Source organism: Lipotes vexillifer, unplaced genomic scaffold, assembly GCF_000442215.2.
Source record: "Lipotes vexillifer unplaced genomic scaffold, Lipotes_vexillifer_v1.1 scaffold1288, whole genome shotgun sequence".
NCBI lineage: Eukaryota > Metazoa > Chordata > Mammalia > Artiodactyla > Lipotidae > Lipotes > Lipotes vexillifer.
The window spans coordinates 128083-149473 of NW_006776097.1; the positions used below are offsets into that span (position 1 = coordinate 128083).

General features: G+C 39.3%; 1 protein-coding gene across 1 annotated transcript in view; it reads right to left on the minus strand.

Annotated features, from left to right (window-relative positions):
• Positions 1–1178: 1178 nt before the first annotated feature.
• CEP135 (centrosomal protein 135) overlaps positions 1179–21391 on the minus strand; it is a 68401-nt gene continuing 48188 nt past the window's right edge. Inside the window, exons 15-24 of the mRNA XM_007450260.1 lie at positions 17852–17967; positions 17623–17777; positions 17141–17196; positions 14141–14309; positions 13182–13292; positions 12709–12894; positions 6112–6321; positions 4777–4979; positions 3543–3647; positions 1179–1278 (exon numbers count right to left, since the gene is read on the minus strand). Of these exons, the coding sequence (XP_007450322.1) occupies positions 1179–1278; positions 3543–3647; positions 4777–4979; positions 6112–6321; positions 12709–12894; positions 13182–13292; positions 14141–14309; positions 17141–17196; positions 17623–17777; positions 17852–17967 (1411 nt within the window). The remainder of the gene's footprint in view (positions 1279–3542; positions 3648–4776; positions 4980–6111; positions 6322–12708; positions 12895–13181; positions 13293–14140; positions 14310–17140; positions 17197–17622; positions 17778–17851; positions 17968–21391) is intronic.

The window sequence follows — 21391 nt, forward strand, 5'->3', positions numbered from 1 at the left end:
AACCAACTACAAGTACACAGCAGTATGGATGAATGTCACAGAGGTACTATTGAGAAAAAAAGCCAGAAATATATGATTTCATTTATAAAATGTCCAGAAACAGACAAAAGAAATCTATGCTTTTAATAACCGAGACAGTTACTTTTAGAGTAAGGCTTATGACCAGAAGGACACCCAAGAGAGGTCATGTTTTGTTTCTTGATCCGGGTGCAGGTTGCATAGGTGCGTTCAGTTTGTAAAAATTCATTGAGCTGTATATCCTATGATATAGCACTTTTCTGTATGTATATAATAATTTATCTTAAAATATCTAGCTTTCAATATTAAATAATATTTTCTATGTCTTTGTCCATACTTTCACTATCTGTTACTTGTACCTTGAGTTTGGCACTTCATCAAATATTACCCTGTGATATACTGTCATTTAATTTTTGTTGTGGATGTCTTCTCTCTCTTTTTTTAAATCTGCATCGGGTCTTAGTTGTGGCATGTGGGATCTTCATTGAGGCATGCGGGATCTTTCGTTGCGGCGTGCAGGCTCTTCCTTGCAGTGCATGGGCTTCTCTCTAGTTGTGGTGCGTGGGTTTTCTCTCTCTAGTTGTAGTGGCACATGGGCTTCTCTCTAGTTGTGGCGTGCAGGTTTTCTCTCTAGTTGTAGCGGCACGTGGGCATCTCTCTAGTTGTGGTGCGTGAGTTTCCTCTCTCTAGTTGTGGTGTGTGGGCTCCAGAGCACGTGGGCTCTGTAGTTTGTGGCACCCAGGCTCTCACTGAGGCGTGCAAGCTCAGTAGTTGTGGTGCATGGGCTTAGCTGCGCCACGGCATGTGGGATCTTAGTTCCCCGATCAGGGATCAAACCCACGTCCCCTACATTGGAAGGCAGATTCTTTACCACTGGACCACCAGGGAAGTCCCCAGATGTCTTCTTTTTTAATTAAGGTATAATTTATGTACAATAAAATACATGGACTGTAAACGTTCAGTTCAACGAAGTTTTACAATTGTATACAGCCGTGTAACCATCACCACCATGACACAGCACATTACATTACCTCTGAAAGTTCCCTACCACCTTTATAGGCAATCTCCTCTCCCCCCACACAGAAAACAACTCTTGTAATTTTTATAACCAGAGATAAGTTTTGCTTGTACTTGGTGTTACATACATACCTTTCTGATAATCAGTTTATATGTTCAGGAGAATGTAAAGGAGACTTCAGAGTAGAACTAAGGGGTGGTGTGCGAAGACCGTGCCGACGCATCTCTTGGATTGCTCGTTCTCTGTCAATAAAGACAAAATAAGAGATTATACCAAAAAGTGGTCAACAAATAAAAGGTCCTGTTATTGTTATTAGTTAAGTAATTTCTACTCAATTGATTAATTAGTATTTCTACTAAATTTAAATCCTTTGAAGGGACTTCCCGGGTGGCACAGTGGTTAAGAATCTGCCTGCCAATGCAGGGGACACAGGTTTGAGCCCTGGTCCAGGACGATCCCACATGCCGTGGAGCAACTAAGCCCGTGTGCCACAACTGCTGGGTTGGCGTTCTAGAGCCCGTGAGCTACAACTACTGAGCCCACGTGCCACAACTACTGAAGCCCGCACGCCTAGAGCCCGTGCTCCGCAACAAGAGAAGCCACCGCATTGAGAAGCCTGCACACCTCAATGAAGAGTAGCCCCTGCCTGCCACCGCAACTAGAGAAAGCCCACGCAGCAACGAAGACCCAACGCAGCCATAAACAAACAAGCAAACAAATAAATAAATTCTGTCTTTATATCATTTTTAAGTTGAGGATAAAAGATGCCAATTAAAGGAATATGTACTTTAAGAGATTGTTCAAAGCCCCTCTGAATATAGATTTTCAAAGTTGGTTGGTTCCCCTCTCTGCCCCTACCTTTCCCACCTCTTCTTGCACATAAATCTAGTCCTCTTCCTTCCTGTCTCAAAACGCCCAAATATTAGAAGTAAAATAATCTACTTTCTGTTATGTCTGGGTCTGCCCCACAAAGCATGATGACTGTGTTGCCACCTCTACTGTGGGCTACTCACAGTCCCTGGCCCAGACTTTCTGACTTGAGCTCTTCGGTACCTAGGATTTCTACCTAGATGGGTGCTTCACAAACTTTTTTCATTATAATCCCCTACAAAAACTTCTTTAGATGCCCCTCTCCAAATTATTCCCCCTCCGTCCAATTTTAATACATCAGATTTTAATACATAGATACACTGTTAATATACTGTGGCCCTTCCGAGGGCCATAAATCACTGTAGTACCTAAGGTTTCTTTGCCATTCCCTCTTCCCCAAGAATCCATATTGTTCCCTGCAGTGACAATATTGCCTCTTTAAAAATGCATGATCTAGTTGCATGGTAAAGAGAAGGAAAGACATGGTCATGTGGGTCAAGGTTTCTTTGGGGACCAGGGGCAAGGAAAAAGGAGAAGAATTAGGGGAGTCTATAACCCTAGGCAACAGAGAGCTTGGTTTAGGACCCCTGAATTGAAGAGAATTTCAGGTGTCATTAATAAATGAAAATCATTACACATATACAGTTTAGTACATTCAGAAAATAAATCTTCTAAATTCCAAGAAATTAACAACACTGCTTTCATGACACTGATGCAACCTCAGGCTTCATTTCTCTTTGAAATCACAAATATTGATTTCCTAGCAAATTCCATCTATAATCCAAATTGCACAAGCAAATGGTTAAGAATAAGATTAGAGAACTCAAAATATTGACCTAAATAAGCAATCTGACCACTATTTGAGAATGAAATCTTAGGAATGCTGATGCCTATGGTATTAATACAGTAGGAAAGAATAATGGAAGAAAAGTAAATTGACAAATTGATTCACAAATTAGACTTGGATTTTAACTGTTAAAGCAAGGTCTCATTCCTGTTTGTAACACTTGGAGATTAAAATTTTCAACATAATAAAGCAAATGAACTGAAATATAAGTGACTATGAAAATTCCTAAGCTGTAGGGAATATACTGAAAAGATTAAGAGCACAGGCTTTAAAATTAGACAAACCTGTTTGGATTTTAGTCTTCGCTCTGCTATTTACTATTTGCGTGACCTTAGTTTTTAATAACAATATAGGCACAATAATAGATAGTTAATAGGGTTAATCAGATACATACATAGTATCTGGCATATATTTGTTAAGTGCCCTTAAGATCATCAGCATCACCGCTTTCATGATGATTTGTATTTGGAATTTCCTATTAGATCATAATGTTTTGGGCTCTTGTAGAATCCTACTAGCTTGCTGACTCCATAACTATATCCTTTGAAATAATACCCTAATTTTGCCCTGAGGAATGCTACAGCAAACATTTATACAATACTTGCTACTTTACTGTGGGGATATTACCTTCTACAACACTTTTTGCCTTTTTAGGAAGAATTACCAAAAAAATTTATTTTACATATTAATGCTAAGAAAAGTTTGCTATTTGTAAGCCATATTAAATCCTTTTGGAATAGAATAGGGAATAAATAAAAACGCTGTTCAACGCTAAAAATATATTCTTACCGTTCATATCTTTCAGTTGAAATCTGCCTTTTCAGAACATCAAGATCTGTTTGTAATTGTGCCATTTTAGCCCGAAGCATGGTGTTTTCCCGGCTTTGACTATTTCTTAAAAACAAATTTAGAAAATCAAATAAATATTCTGTTTTATAGCATCAAGTGCTATGGATTTCTGTTTTTGTTATTAATAAATACAAATGGAGGTGACATATAAGGATGAAAAAAAGAGAAGACTTTCCAACAATAATTCCATAAACTTCTGGAGCTTCTATCACAAAGTTTTCTTTTTCATTCATCACATTTATTTAACGAACATTTACTAAGCTTCTAGTATGTGCTAGGCACTGCAGCAATGCTGGAGATACAAATGTGAGAAGACATGAATTGTAACATCAAAAAGTAAAGTATCTTTATTGGCTCCTTCTTGACTCCTACCTCAGAAAGAGATATATTTCTAATTCCTTTTAAAAGTTAATTATTCCACTCATACTATCTACTCTGTGTTTCCTCCCTTCTTCCAAAAATATGCCCAAACTTCTCCATTATCAATCTCCTAAAAGGTAATCAATATTACGAGGGTCAAATTTCATGGTCTTTTTTTTTTTTTTTTTTTCCTTTCGGTACGCGGGCCTCTCACTGCTGTGGCCTCTCCCGTGTGGCGCACAGGGTCCGGACGTGCAGGCTCAGCGGCCACGGCTCACGGGCCCAGCAGCTCAGCGGCATATGGGATCTTCCCGGACCGGGGCACGAACCCGTGTCCCCTGCATTGGCAGGTGGACTCTCAACCACTGCGCCACCAGGGAAGCCCTCATGGCCTTTTCAAAGTCTTTTTCCTAATCCATAGCATGAAACACAGCCAACTCTCCCCATTCTGAAATGCTCTCCCCTTCGCTGACTTCTCTCTTCATTCCTCAAATTTAGGTATTTTTCTAAAGTCCACTCATTCACTTCCACGGGTACCACCTCTGTGGAGAACATATACAAATTACACGCCCAAACATGATGTCTCTTCTGAGCTAAACCCCCTGAGTTTCCCAAAGCAGCGGCCATGTAATCAAAATACTTTGCTTTGCACTCCCATCCCCCAGTCCCCCAACACTTCGAAAACAAAATTTCTTTGGTTCCTCCACTATTTTTCTATCATTTGTTTTATGCTACAAATCTATAAAATTATTCATATTTAAAAATTATTTGTGACAAGCTATTTTCCTCACATAAGTTGATTCATGATGCTTACAATTTGCTTTCTGAAAGGGTCAACTTCTCTTTAAGTAGCTGAATTTCTGTATCCTTCTCGCGGGAGGTTAAATGGGAATGAAATTCCTTATCTCTATTTGTAGCCAACAATGATTCAAGGTTTTTAATCGTATGTCTCTCACTTGACAGTTGTTTTTTTAACAGCTCTGATTCTGATTTTACATTTTCTAATTCCACTGCAACCTACAAGAAAAACAAAGCAAGATTACTTCAGTATAAGTTTAGACTTACTCTGAAAAATTATCTGCAGAGCTATACACACATCAGTTGCTTCATTCTGGGTACTGATTAAAGATTCTGTAATACTTTGCACATATAGGAAAAACATCTTATTTTCAAAATAATCTTTGTTATTTTTAGCAAAGACCTATCCCAACCCTCAAATAGTTTTCTTTCATGTTATCTTGTCAAGAGAGGGTAATTAACATAAAATCCTAAAATGTGGCCACCCTATCAGTAAGGAGGCCCTTCTGGTTTATTAAATATGTATATTCTGTTTACATAGTCAAACCAGTCTTGAAGCTTCTCAGTACCTGAAAATAAAGTTACTACTAAATAAGTGAAAACTGGAAACACCCATGTTTAACCCAACACATTGGGTTGTTTAAAGTAATGCTTCGGTTTGGGAATGGCACGTTCCAGTTAACTCGACTTTTAAAATTAAGTAAGATTTTTATCAGGAAAAATATTCCACTTAGAAAGGAATGAACTGCTCAATTCTTCATATAAGTCTTACTTTTAAGCAGAGAAAGAATGTATTGGGATATGTTCCTATTCTATAATTAGAAGACATATTCTCCTAAATACCCATCTGCTTCAAAACAGCACCTAATTTTATCATCATGCTTGCCAAAGAAACCTCGACAAAACATGTAGTAGTCAAATTAGAGTAGGGCTGAATAAAACAATATGCTACTGGGACTTCCTGGTGGCGCAATGGTTAAGAATCTGCCTGCCAATGTAGGGGACACAGGTTCGAGCCCTGGTCCTGGAAGATCCCACATGCCTCACAGCAACTAAGCCCGTGCGCCACAACTACTAAGCCTGCGCTCTAGAGCCCGTGAGCCACAACTACTGAAGCCCACGTGCCACAGCTACTGAAGCCCACGCGCCTAGAGCCCGTGCTCTGCAACAAGAGAAGCCACTGCAATGAGAAGCCCGCGCACCGCAACGAAGAGTAGCCCCCACTCGCCACAACTAGAGAAAGCCCACATGCAGCAATGAAGACCCAATACAGCCAAAAATAAATAAGTAAAATAAATAAATTTATATATAAAAAAACAATACGCTATAATATTATCTTTTAAGTTCTTACCCTCTCAAATTCAAGGTTTTTGGAATTCAATTGCTGGGTCATAATATCTTTGCCTGAATCAAGCTTAATGCAAAGGTCTCTAAGAGACGACACATCATTTAATACTGCTGCTTTCTCATCTTCTTGGTGTCTCAGCTCTTCTTCTAATCTAGACATGGCTTTTGCCATGGATGAGATCTGAGATTCATAAGCATGATGTGCATTTATGTGCTGAAAATAAGAAAACAGGTACAAAGTTAAAGTAACCCAGTAATATTAAAGGTTTGAATCTGTGTAACTACAACGTCACTTTATATAACTATAAAAGCCAATTTTTGCAATTTTAAACATTTTGCAATTTTAAGATACTCTCAGGAAGCTGTCTGCTATTTAAAGATGGCCTATTTAATGCTTAAAAAAATAAACTGTGTTTAATTATTAATCATGGTAACTAAGTACCTCATGTATATATTTGGAAGATGCAAAGATGAAAATTACTGCTTTAGGGTTGTGAACATGAGAGATCTTTTAAGTCATATTAAATTTTTCCTTTATAAACTCTGTTATAATAATGCTTTTTAAAGTAACATATATACTTATCACTCAATTGCCTTTAAATTCTGAATTTCAAAAATGGAGTTTGCTTTAAAACTATATACCTAAACTCATATTTAAATTTAATTTAACCTAATAAGAGTATACAACTTTATAAGATTTTAATAATTGAAATAACGAGCAAAATTTGAAATACTGATAAACACTTCTTTCCTAAAGTAATATACATTAAAAAAAAGAATTAATTAATTTATTTATTTTTCGTTGCGTTGGGTCTTCGTTGCTGCACACAGGCTTTCTCTAGTTGTGGTGAGCGGGGGCTACTCTTGGTTGCGGTGTGCGGGCTTCTCATTGCAGTGGCTTCTCTTACTGTGGAGCACGGGCTCTAGGCGTGCGGGCTTCAGTAGTTGCAGCACACAGGCTTCAGTAGTTGTGGCACGCAGGCTTCAGTAGTTGTGGCTCATGGCTCTAGCGCTCAGGCTCAGTAGTTGTGGTGCACAGGCTTCACTGCTCCGTGGCATGTGGGATCTTCCTGGACTCCTGGGCTCGAACCCATGTCCCCTGCACTGGCAGGCAGATTCTTAACCACTACGTGGGCCACCAGGGAAGTCCCAAGTAATGCACATTTAAAATTTTTCACAATTTAAAATGTGAGTGATAAATACAAACAGATATAAACTCTACTTCTAGAATTTAAGAATTCCACATTTGAAAATTAAATTATTAAACAAGCTTTACTAAAATGAATCAACATTAAAAATCTAATACACTGCTCTGAAGATTTAATAAATTTCAACAATTGTAGAAAAGTACTTGGATTTTCCAAATATTAATGAATTAATTAGTCAAAATTCCCCCAAAGAAATATAAATATGTAAGTCAATCTTATATACCACATAAGAATATGAACAATGACAGAGAATAAAAGAACTAAAGAATAGTTTCTCCTGAGAACTATTTTGAAGGTTGAAAAATATTCCTTTAGTTATTATACTCTTAACAGAAAAACTTACAGAAATAGTGTATTCATTTCCTAGGACTGCTGTAACAAATTACTGCAAATTGCTGGGTGGCTTAAAACAACAGAAATTTATTCCCTCACAATTCTGGAGGTTACAAGTCTGAAATTTAGATGCTGGCAGAGTTGGCTTCTTCTGGAGGTTCTGAGGCAGAATCCGTTCCACGCCTCTCTCCAAACTTTTGGTGATTGCTGGCAATCCTTGGTGTTCCTTGCCTTGTAGACACATAACTCAAATCTCTGCCTTCAGCTTCACTTGACATTCTCCTTGTGTCTTCTGTGTCCAGATTTCTCTTATCTCATAAGGATACCAAACATTGGGTTATGGCCTGCCCTAGTCCAGTATGACCTCATCTTAAATTGATTACACCTGCAAAGGTCCTAGTTCCAAAAAGGTCACATTCACAGGTTCTGGTGGTTAGCATTTCAATATATTTGCGGGGGGGGGGGGGGGGGGGCGCCATAGTTCTATCAACTCTCTGGCTCCCCCAGATTCATGTCCTTCCCATGTGCAAAATATATTCATTCTATCCCAACATTCTAGCATCAACTCTAAGTCCAAAATCTTATCTAAGTCAGAATGGGTTAGACTCTGGGTATGGTGGGGGGGGGGGGGGGCGGCGGCGCCATAGTTCTATCAACTCTCTGGCTCCCCCAGATTCATGTCCTTCCCATGTGCAAAATATATTCATTCTATCCCAACATTCTAGCATCAACTCTAAGTCCAAAATCTTATCTAAGTCAGAATGGGTTAGACTCTGGGTATGGTCCTTCCTGGGGCAAAATTCTTCTCCTTCCACAGACCTGTGATACTAGAAAACAAGTTACCTCCCTCTGAAATAAAATGGTGGAAAAGGCATAAAATGGTCCCATTCTGAAAGGGAGAAAATAGAAGGAATAAAGAAGTTACTAGTCCAAAGTAAGCTTGCAGCCAAGTAGGGCAAATTCCATTAGATTTCAAGGCCTAAAAATAATTATCTGTGTCTTGATACACTGTCCTCTGGACCTGCTAGGGCAGCCCCACCTTCTCAGCCCTCAGGTATAGCCCCATCTCTTGGCTCACAGTGGCAGTGGCACTGCTTTCTGGAATCAAGGAAGAAATAGCCCAGTCCCCTGGGCCTATGGTAGCATAGCAGGTCCACCAGCTTTTGAGCTGCCCTTGGCAGCCCTGCTGATCTCTGAGCCACCTTCATTCTTCCCTTTTCTTGAAGGAGAACATATGTTCATAACTCTAGTGGCCTGTTTTCTGTTAGTAGGATCCAAGAAGTTTAACCTTCTTTCCTTGTATCCTGTTTCTGTCCCTTTCAGCCCAAGCTGGCAGTGTTTCTGCTGAGGTGATTGGTTGGGTCTATGAGTCACTCACCTACTCTCTTTGCCTAGCCACACTCTCGGCCCTGCCTCCAGAACACGCTATCTGGATAGGCTAAGACTTTTCCAAATTATCAAGTCCCGGCTCTTTTTTTGCTTAGCAATTCCTTCTTCAATCTGTCTCTTTCCTTCACATCTTACTATAAGCAGCAAGGAGAAACCAGGTTGCACCTTTCATACTCTGCTTGGAAATTTCCTCAGCTAAATATCCAAGTTCATAACTTATAAGTTCTACTTTCCTAAGAGTATACCATAATTCAGCCAAGTCCTCTGCCATTTTATAATAAGAACTACCTTTTCTCCAGTGTCCAATAACATGTTCCTCAATTCCATCTGAGACCTCACTAGAAGAAACATTCTTATTTCTGGACAAATTCCATTCATGACGATTTATGTATTTTGTAAATAATAGAAGTTTTCTCTGCAGCTTTCCTCTTTTTCTCTTTTTTTTTGCGGTACGTGGGCCTCTCACTGCTGTGGCCTCTCCCGCTGTGGAGCACAGCTCCGGACGCGCAGGCCCAGCGGCCATGGCTCACAGGCCCAGCCACTCCGCGGCATGTGGGATCCTCCCGGACCGGGGCACAAACCTGCGTCCCCTGCATCAGCAGGCGGACTCTCAACCACTGCGCCACCAGGCAAGCCCTCCTCTTTTTTTCTGAGTTCTCACCAGAAATGCCTTTAATATTCATCTTTCTATCTACAAACTTTTCAAGGTTGTCTAGACTTTTCTATCAGGCACCTCAAAACTCTTCCAGCCTGTACTCATTACAAAACTCTTCCAGCCTGTACCCAATTCCAAAGACCCTTTTTAGGTTTGTTACAAAAGCATCCCACTTCCTGGTACCAAAATCTGTACTAGTTTCTCAACGCTGCCATAACGAATTACCAGAAACTAGACAGCTTGAAACAACAGAAATGTATTCCCTCTCAGTTCTGGAGGCCACAAGTCTGAAATCCAGATGTCAGCAGGATCGGTTCCTTCTGGAGGTTCTGAACGAGAATCTTTTCCACACCTCTCTCCCAGCTCAAGTGATTGCTGGCAATCCTTGGGGTTCCTTGCCTTGGCAGGCACATCATTTCAATCTCTGCCTCTATCCTCATATGGGATTCTCCCCTGTGTCTTCTGTGTCTGAATCTCCCTTATTTTACAAGGACACCAGTTATCAGATTAGGGTCCATCCTACCCAGTGTCACCTCATTTTAACCTTTTTAAAAAATATTTCTTTATTTTTGGCTGCATTGGGTCTTCATTGCTGTGCACGGGCTTTTCTACAGTTGCGGCAAGTGGGGGTTAGTCTTCGTTACGGTGCACAGGCTTCTCATTGCAGTGGCTTCTCTTGTTGCGGAGCACGGGCTCTAGGCGCACGGGCTTCAGTAGTTGTGGCTCGTGGGCTCTAGAGTGCAGGCTCAGTAGTTGTGTGCACGTGCTTAGTTGCTCCGCGGCATGTGGGATCTTCCCAGACCAGGGCTTGAACCCGTGTCCCCTGCACTGGCAGGCGGATTCTCAACCACTGTGCCACCAGGGAAGCCCACCTCATTTTAACTTGATTAAATCTGCAAAGATGCTATTTCCAAATAAGGTCACATTCACAGGTACTGGGAGCTAGGACCTAAATATATTTTTTGGGGGAGGGGTGCATAATTCTACGCACTACAGATAATCATTACTTTCTTCTAAAAAATAAAGACCAACTACGATACTATACCAACAAAACAAAACAAAGGTAGAACTAATAGCCAACTGTTCCTTATCAATCTAACTTATTTAGGGTCCCTACATTTTAACTAAACTCAAAATTTTATTATGAGACTTTTTTTTTTTTTTTTTTTCAGTACGCGGGCCTCTCACTGTTGTGACCTCTCCCGTTGCGGAGCACAGGCTCCGGACGCGCAGGCTCAGCGGCCATGGCTCACGGGCCCAGCCGCTCCACGGCATGTGGGATCCTCCCGGACTGGGGCACGAACCCGTGTCCCCTGCATCGTTAGGCGGACTCTCAACCACTGCGCCACCAGGGAAGCCCTAAGAGATTTTTATTAGACTGTCTTTATGACAAAAGCTTATTTAAATCCACATGCAAAAGAATGAAGTTGGAACCTTACCTTATATCATGTATAAAAATTAACTCAAAATGGATCAAAGACCTCAACATAAGAGCTAAAACTATAAAACGCATAGAAAACACAGGGGAAAAGCTTCATTATGTTGGATTTAGCAACTATTTCTTAGATACGACACCAAAAATACAGGCAAGAAGAAAAAAATAGATAAATTGGACTTCATCAAAATTTAAAACTCTTGTGCATCAAAGGATAAAACTGAGTGACAAGGTAAGCCATGAGATGGGAGAAAATATTCACAAATCACATATCTAATAAGGGATTGAAATCCAGAATATACAAACAATTCCTACAACTCAACAACAACAGAAAACAACCTGATTAAAAACTAGGCAAAGGGGCTTCCCTGGTAGCGCAGTGGTTGAGCAGGGGACACGGGTTCGTGCCCTGGTCCGGGAAGATCCCACATGCCGTGGAGCGGCTGGGCCCATAAGCCATGGCTGCTGGGCCTGCACGTCCAGAGCCTGTGCTCTGCAGCGGGAGAGGCCACAACAGTGAGAGGCCCGCGTACCGAAAAAAAATTAAAAAATTAGGCAAAGGATTTGAATAGATATTTCTCCAAAGAAAATATACAAATGACCAATAAACACACAAAATATGCTCAACATCACTAATTATTAAGAAAATACAAGTCAAAACCAAAATGAAATACCACTTCACTCCCATTGGGATGGTCATTATTAAAACAAAAAAAAAAACAAAACAAAAAACCCCAGAAAATAACAAGCATTGGTGAAGATGTGGAGAAACTGGAAGCCTAACATTGCAGGTGGGAATGTAAAATGGTGCAGCCCCTGTGAAAAACTGTATGGTGGTTATTCAAAAAATTAAACATAAAATTACAATATGATCCAGTAATTCCACGTCTGGGTATATCCTAAAGAACTGAAAATAAAGACTTGAATAGATATTGTACATTCAAGTTCATAGCAGCATTATTTTCAATAGCCAAAGATGGAAACAAACCAAATGTTCATTGACAGATGAATGTTTAGAATGTTGTATATGCATACAGTGGGATATTATTCAGCCTTAAAAAGGAATGAAATTCTGACACATGCTACAACATGGGTGAACCTTGAGATTTAAGTGAACCTTAGGCCTAAGTAAAATAATTCAGTCACAAAAAGACAAATATTGTATGACTCCACTTATAAGAGGGACATGGAGTAGTCAAATTCATAGAGAGAGAAAGTAGAATGGTGGTTGTCAGTGGCTGGGGGAGGGGAGAATGGGGAGCTAGTTAGTATTTAATGGGTACAGAGTTTTAACTGGGGAAGATGAAAAAGTTTTGGAGAAGGATGGTGGTGATAGTTGCACAACAGTATGCATGTACTAATTGCCACTGTATACTTAAAAATGGTTATAATGATAAATTCGATATTATTTATATTTTACTTACAATATAAAAGTAATGGGGCTCTGCTAAGCAAATTATCAGAATGACAGATTACCATTGAACTTGATTTTTACCAATGCTTAAACCTCACTTCAATAAAGTGCCTTTGAATGTTTTCTGTTTTACTAAATTCTGTGTGTAAGACAAATGAATATATTACCTCCTGAATTTCTTTTTCTAGTAGCTCCACTCTTTCTCGAAGGTGTCTCCTCTCGGTGTCAATAGAAAGAAGTTCCAGTCGAACTGAGCTGCTTTCTCCCTCAGCTTGATGGGCTTTGACCTCCCAGTCTTCAGCACGGTCATGAAGCATCTGAAATCTATCTAACAAATCTTGATTTTCTCTTTCCTGGTTTAACCGCAATTAAATTGTTTCTAAATTAGTCATCATTACTCACTGGAATACCCATGTCATAAACATATACACACACTGGGATTTTTGTTTTAATTTAGGAAGCATAAGCTATCTGTGCAGACACTATACTAAGTAAGATCTGTAAGAAAATATACAAAGACAGTAAGCAAGATCTCCACTTTCATATGTTAATATCTAATAGAGGAGACAGAATAAAGAAACATGAAAAAGTTAAAAAAAAAAAATCAGTCTTAAATCCAACCTAAACAATGTTTTTTCACCTTAGCAGCCATTAAGCTCTCCCATCGTGACACTTCAGTTATGTAATTATGAACTCTACTCTTCATTTCTTCTTTTTCTTGCACTGCTGCTTCTAATTCCAATGAAATTTGCTATAAATCAGAAAATTGAAGACAAATCTAAAATGAACGTAGCACCTAATGAGTTCTATTTATGTTCAAATAGCTCTTTCTGAATTTGGGGAATGAGAGTAGGAAAAAAGGAAAACTGTTCCTGACCGTTACTTTCACGTTTTTCTTGACTGATCTTGACTTTTTAACCAAATATTACCATATACCTCCCACAATATATGTGACCACATATCTGGTATTTAAACTAAGGGCTAGCTACGCTCAGGGGTTGACATTTTTAAAAATTTATATATCAGCAATATACTCTATAACGAATAATTTTAAAAAATAAAATATTTAAAATAAGAAAATTATTGGTTTTCTTGGTATAATCCTTTAATAAACCAGCACAAACAAAACCAATACCTTTTAGTATTTGCCATTCTAAAATATTCATTAATTAACTTACAGGCATATCTCTAAGCCACTGGAAGTAAGTACGAATAATTAAAATCTATCATGGGTCTTTAAAACACAGCAACTTTGCCCTGGGAGTGATGCTGAGGTCCTCACCCAGTAGGGTAACACTGACTTCTGCCACAGAGAACACCATGCTCCCAGCTTCAGGATTCCTTGCAACAAAGACCACAATGGTGAGAGGACTACAGTTGTACCCATTACACACCCTGTAATATACCGCAGCATTCTAAACCACATTTTAAAATACCCTTATAAACACTATTCTCCTTAAAGAATTATTTCTTTTGTTGTTGATTTTATATAATTAAAATTTAGAAAGCATATTTAAAGCTTTAAAATTTAGCAAACAACGAATATATTGTATAACGGTATACTATAAAACTATCAAAGTTTATGCTTTGTGCTCATACCTGGTTTTCTCTTGCCACTGTAGCCAGATCATCCTGTAATCTCCTGTTTTCCTTAAAAGACATTTCTTTAGATCTTCCTACTTCATCAAGTTCCTTGTGAGCTGCATCAAGCTGGCGCCGGAGGCTGCTTATCTCACGGTCCCGATTAATCAATGTTTCCTTTAGGTGGCTGTTACATGGGTGGTGTAGCAATAATAAAGAAAGCTTTTTGGAAAATTTAGTTCATTTAACTGTTGTACTCTGATTTAAGTATACTAGGAATGCAAGAAATTACAACTACTCAACCTATGGACTGGGAGAAAATATTTGTAAATGATGCAACCAACAAGGGTGTATACCAACAGCTCACACAACTCAATAAGAAAAAAACAAACAACCCAAGCAAAAACTGGACAGAAGACCTAAATGGACATTTCTCCAAAGAAGAAATGCAGATGGCCAATAGGCACATGAAAAGACGCTCAACATTGCTAATTATTAGAGAAATGCAAATCAAAACTACAATGAGGTACCACCTCACACCAGTCAGAATGGCAAACGTTAAAAAGTCTACAAATAGGGCTTTCCTGGTGGTGCAGTGGTTGAGAGTCCGCCTGCTGATGCAGGGGACACAGGTTCATGCCCCGGTCTGGGAAGATCCCACATGCTGCAGAGCGGCTGGGCCCGTGAGCCATGGCCACTGAGCCTGCACGTCTGGAGCCTGTGCTCCGCAACGGGAGAGGCCACAACAGTGAGAGGCCCGCGTACCACACACACACACACAAAAAAAAGAAAAAGAAAAAAAAAAGTCTACAAATAGGGCTTCCCTGGTGGCGCAGTGGTTGAGAGTCCGCCTGCCGATGCAGGGGACACAGGTTCGTGCCCTGGTCCGGGAGTATCCCACATGCTGTGAAGCGGCTGGGCCTGTGAGCCATGGCCGCTGAGCCTATGCATCTGGAGCCTGTGCTCTGCAATGGGAGAGGCCACAACAGTGAGAGGCCCACGTACTGCAAAAAAAAAAAAAAAAGTCTACAAATAACAAATGCTGGAGAGGGTGTGGAGAAAAGGGAACCCTCCTACACTATTGGTGGGAATGTAAATTGATACAGCCACTATGGAGAACAGTATGGAGGTTCCTTAAAAAACTAAAAAGAGAGTTACCATATGATCCAGCAATTCCACTCCTGGGCCTATACCCAGACAAAACTATAATTTGAAAAGATACACACACCCCTATGTTCATAGCAGCATTATTTACAATAGCCAAGACATGGAAGCAACCTAAATGTCCATTGACAGTGAAATCTATAAAGAAGATGTGGTACATATATACAATGGAATACTACTCAGCCATTAAAAAGAATGAAATAAAGCCATTTGCAGCAACATGGAGGGACCTAGAGATTATCATACTAAACGAATAAGTCAGAAAGAGAAAGACAAATACCATATGGTACCACTTATATGTGGAATCTACAGTATGACACAAATGAACCTATCGAAGAAACAGAAACAGACTCACAGACAGAGACTGTGGTTGCCAATGGGGAGGGGGCTGGAGGAGGAAAGGATTGGGAGTTTGGGATTAGCAGATACAAACTAGTATTATAGAATGGATAAACAACAAGTCCTACTATATAACACAGGGAACTATGTTCAATATCCTATAATAAACCATAATGGGAGACTTCCCTGGTGGTACAGTGGTTAAGAATCTGCCTGCCAATGCAGGGGACACAGGTTCAATCCCTGGTCCGGGAAGATCCCACATGCCTCAGAACAACTACGCTCGTGTCCCACAACTACTGAGCCTGTGCTCCAGAGCCCGCGTGCCACAACTACTGAAGCCCGCGTGCCCTAGAGCCTACGCACTGCAACTACTGAAGCCCGTGCACCTAGAGCCTGTGCTCCACAACAACAGAAGCCACCACAATGAGAAGCCTGCGCACTGCCAACGAAGAGTAACCCCCGCTCACCGCAACTAGAGAAAGGCTGCGCGCAGCAACGAAGACCCAATGCAGCCAAAAAAACAAAAAAAAACATAATGAAAAATAATATGATAAAGAATATATATATATAACTGAATCACTCTGCTGTATAGCAGAAATAAACACATTATAAATCAACCATACTGCAATAAAATTAAAAAAAAGAAACTGCAACTACTGCATTAAGATACTGATTAATTAGGTGAAGCAGATATTTTAGATCTCTACCAATCATTACGTGCAAATAAAGTCATAAAATAAATTTATTATTCCAAAAGTCAAGTAAAAACAGAAGACTTTCAAGTGTTAGGAGCAGAACATAAACGATTCAATTGGCAAACACTTATTTAATGTTTAAGTCCCCACTATTATATAATATGTAAGGGTGCATAAAATAAATACAATCAGTGACTTTTGTCTTGAAGTAGAGACCAGACATAAAATGTAAAGTCTTGTAACCATGTTCAAAAAGGTTCAGATGTGGAATAAATTCAACACTGGGTACTAGGGTAATCTAAGTTTTAATGATTAGGGCCTGCACAGGGTAATTACAGTAGAAATAAGGAGCAAGTAGGTATGTAAAAGAATAATTAGTAAGACATAATTGTTTAGATGTGGATGACAGAGGAGGGAAGAAAGTTAAAGAGGATAACATTTCCATGCAGGAGACTGAGAAAATAACTGCTACTGATAAAAATTGGAAAATTGAAAAAGAAATTTTCCTATTGCTATTCAAACAGATAAAGCTGCATTCACTGAAAATTTCTAAAAAATCTGGATGCCGGGGCTTCCCTGGTGGCACAGTGGTTGAGAGTCCACCTGCCGATGCAGGGGACACAGGTTCGTGCCCCGGTCCGGGAAGATCCCACATGCTGCAGAGCGGCTGGGCCCGTGAGCCGTGGCCGCTGAGCCTGCGTGTCCGGAGCCTGTGCTCCACAACGGGAGAGGCCACAACAGTGAGAGGCCCGCGTACCGCAAAAACAAAACAAAACAAAACAAAACAAAACTGGATGCCGTTCCATTGATTACTTACTTCATAGAAGATTCATACTCTGAGACTGTTATCTTCATCTGAGAAATAGCTTTTTCCTATAGAAATTGTAAAAATATGTAAGATTCTAAACCATTCATATAGAAATGTCTTCATTTGAATTGATACAATGTCACATTTATATAGTTTAAATCCAATTATATAAATTATGTTATAAAAGAAACCTCCAAGTAAACATATTTCCATGTACCAATTATATTTCATATATTGGCATATTTCTACCCACTAAGAATTTGAATTGTTCCTTGAGTTTGCTATAATCATATATGATGAAACTGTCTTCTAGAAATAGAACTTTTAAAGATTCAAATTATTGGTATAAAATGAAATTTAAACACATTAGAAGATACAGCTTTGGGTCTTAGGAACTTGTACACAGGCGATAAGAAGTGCATATCTAAAACAGAGAATAAAATAAGCTTTTCTGTTCAGATGCTGGATAACATTACTTAACAGTCACATACTTTATTAGCTAGGTTTTCATGCAAGTTTGCAATCTTTTCTGTCTTCTCATCTACAGTCTCCTGAAGAATGTCTTTTTCTTTATCAATAACACCAATGGTCTTTTTCATTACATGAGCCTCTTCATTCTGTGAAGTCATCTTGAAGTGTAGTTTATCTATAAATGAAAAAGAAATGTTTGTTAGACAAAGTAAATTAGGATTCACAAAAACAAAATTGAAGAATACTTACCTATTTTTTCCTCCAGTATTTTAACTTGTGCTTGTGCTGATTCAAGTTCACTTCTTTTCATGGAAAGTTGGTGCTGATGGTCCTCAAGTGACCGCTGTAGCTGCTCATTTACTAGCCTAAAGAGTCAGTGGACAAAAACAAATGGTATTCTTTATCTCTGGTAGAAATAATTTTTTTTAAATGAAAGATCTTAAAAAATATTTTTCTTATTTTTAAAGTTTCTTTTATTCCTTATTTTAAAGCTCTTCCAGTATAATCAACGGCATTATACTATATATATTATTCCTTTCTTCAAAACTGTTCCATCTTCCTCAAAATAATACGGTGTAAAAATCAAATTAATTGTATACTTTTTTCTAGAGGCTTCCTAGTAGTTTTAAAGCTTTTCTCAGTTTCCTAATAACAACCCTCTTTCTCTTAAAATCTATTTTCAACAGTCAAGGCAAAGGAAAAGTCTTGCTTTTACAGAATGGCCTAGCACTTCAACATCCTGACCATCCTGACCAGCAAGCTTTGAATTCTGCTTCCCATTCTGACTTTTTTTGATAGGTAGTCAACGGGAGGTCATAGTAAACAGGGAAATAGGTATTTACTGTAGTGCAATGAGGATTTAAGACTAAAGATTGGTTTCAGGGAGCAAAACAAAAAAGGACATACAGCAAAAGTAAAGACAATTTCAGACAAATCCCTTACTGATCAGTAAGATTAATTTTTTTTCAGAAGTAACAAGAATTTGCTCTCATGTCACCTAGGGTCTTTGGAAGCTTTTAGTCCTGGCCTAGGAATTCTTAGCCTGGCCTTGCTGGAAAAACATGGCTCTCACGTTAGGCTATTTATTGGGGGCTTCCACAGGTTCCTTTTAGGGTTTGTTTGGAGATGAGATAGTAGAAGATACTAAAGGTGGCTTAGTTTAGAACTGCCTAATAGGGAGGAGGTTGGATTCTGAAACCACCAGCAAGATGGGACATCTCCCACAGAAATGAATAGGTTTTACATGCAACACTGAGATATTCTGAAACACAAAAGACATGAGCCTGACGGCTCTAATAGCAAATGAATGATGACCCAGAGGCAGGGAGGGAAGTCAAGGTGAGGCTGACTTCTTTAGAATTGCACAACCAAATAAAACCAAGTCAGAAAGACTCTCGGTTCAAGCAATTTTACTTCATAAAATCATCTGTGAGGTCCAGGTGACTCACTGTATTCAAGCTGCTTGTAAAAGCTACAACTATTATCCTGAGGGATATAACTACACGGAGTGGAGAAAAAAGAAAGCTAATATTCACTGTACTGATAATTTACAGACATTACCTCATTGATTCCTAGGACAGTTCCATAATTAGAACCATTATCTTGATATTATAGAAACAAATAATAACTTGTTCAAGATGGCAAAGCTATTAAGGCAAAGAAAATATATAAATCCAGTTTAGTCTACCCTGATATCAATATTTTTCTACTACATCACATTGCCTACTACGAAGAGCACAGGACATCTTCTGTGTGGAAGGGAAAATGTCTGCCAGTAAGCTATAATGAATCCTTTCAAAAATGGAATGGCTCCCAGAGTTCCTATTGAAGGACACTGAGTAGTTGGCTGTGCTTGAAATCCTAAGTAGAAATGTAAAGATTTTTTTACATCTAAGTTCATTAGCAGGGTTAATTCCTAATGAAAGTAGGGTTGATAAATGAAAGCAGGATAACATCTTGATCGATTATACATATAAAGGAGGCCCTTAGTGAGTCTTAAAAATAGCTTTGCCTTTTCATATTCTAGTGTAGGCAGGCAAGGGAATAACAGAAATTCCACACAGACCTTGGTGGTAACTTTCTGACAGAAGGATTGCTGCTAAGATAAAGGTCTTCTTAACGAAAGAACTGAGGTATAAAGTTCATAGGAAAGAATAGTTGAGTGACTATCATATTATTTGTCATCATGGTGTTTGGAAAGGAAAATTTGAGAACCTGTTGAGAAGTAAGTTGCTAGGATGAGCTAATTTCTTAGCTTCGAAAGTGCTATAAGCAAAAAGCAAAGGGAAGTGATGACTTCCCACCAGAGTGAAGCAATGAAACTTAGAATCAAAATTCTAGCTCTCTACTTACCAGCCATGTGGCTGGATAAGACCATCTCTCTGAGCCTCAAATTCCTCAGTTTTATTACAGTACATGGATGTATACATGCTCTCATCTTAGGGGGCAAAAGTAATTACTTCTCTTCATGATAGAGTATATTTTAAACAAAGACAGCATCACAAAGGGTCCTTTATTCATGAGAAGTGTTCAAGTTGTAAAATGGAGCTGAAGCTCTATCTAAGAGGCATAGGTTTGGAATTTTAATGGCCTCTTAGAAGAAAGAGAGATTGATATGGTATCCCTGTTTTTAAAAATTAATTAATTAATTTATTTACTTATTTTTGGCTGCATTGGGTCTTTGTTGCTGCCCATGGGCTTTCTTAGTTGCAGAGAGCGGGGCTACTCTTCGTTGCAGTGTGCAGGTTTCTCATTGCAGTGGCTTCTCTTGTTGCGGAGCATGGGCTTTAGGTGCACGGGCTTCAGTAGTTGTGGCTCGCAGGCTCTAGAGTGCAGGCCCAGTAGTTGTGGTGCACAGGCTTAGTTGCTCTGCGGCATGTGAGATCTTCCCGGACCAGGGCTCGAACCTGTGTCTCCTGCATTGGCAGGCGGATTCTTAACCACCGCGCCACCAGGGAAGCCCAGTATCGCTGGTTGTTTTTTTTTTTTGGTATCCCTGTTTTATTTCAGATGTCTCCAAGACTCTATGGTTATGACCCACCACTAACTGAGAAAGTATCATCTCTTGATAACTGAGAGAGGGGAAAAGGGATAAGGACTGGCTTTTCTTTCACATTTCCGCAAAAGGATGATGATTTATATCTGGTGGTCCTAGGTCCCTTGGCCCTTCTAAGTCCAGTTCCATGAACTCAGCTGTCCTTACTTAGGGCCCTGGCTCCTCTTCCTGTCTTGGTAGAAAAAAATGTTAGGCATGCCCAGAAGATAATTCTTAGGCATCCTAAGGAATCTATGAGCCTTATCTAAAATGGTTCTCAATTCCCTTAACAAATAAATACTTCTCAAAGGAGACCAGTTATATTTGGTTTTCTGAATACACAAACACACGCTACTATAAAAGCTGATACTTATTGCCATAATAATAACTCTAACTAGAGCTTATGGGCTCTTCCCAGGAAAATCAGCTAATGCATTTATTTGACCCTGGATAAGTACATAACCCTCTAGTTTTAAATAAGGTACACAGAATAACTAAAGACTAAGGTGAAATGAAAACAGTCTGACGGTATTTTCAGCTGCAGGAATCTAAATGTTTAGAGCCTCATAGCTAGCAGTGGTAAGGATTAAGGCTATTGTCCTCTGCTGCTGCACCAAGAGACTAGACCAAAGATCCTCTATTTGGACAATTAGAGACTGTGGTTGATATAGAAAAGACTGTTTGGTGGCACTGAAATTTGATGAAAAATGCCTAACTCAGGAAGGGAAAGAGAAAATGGGCCCACCAGGGGGATG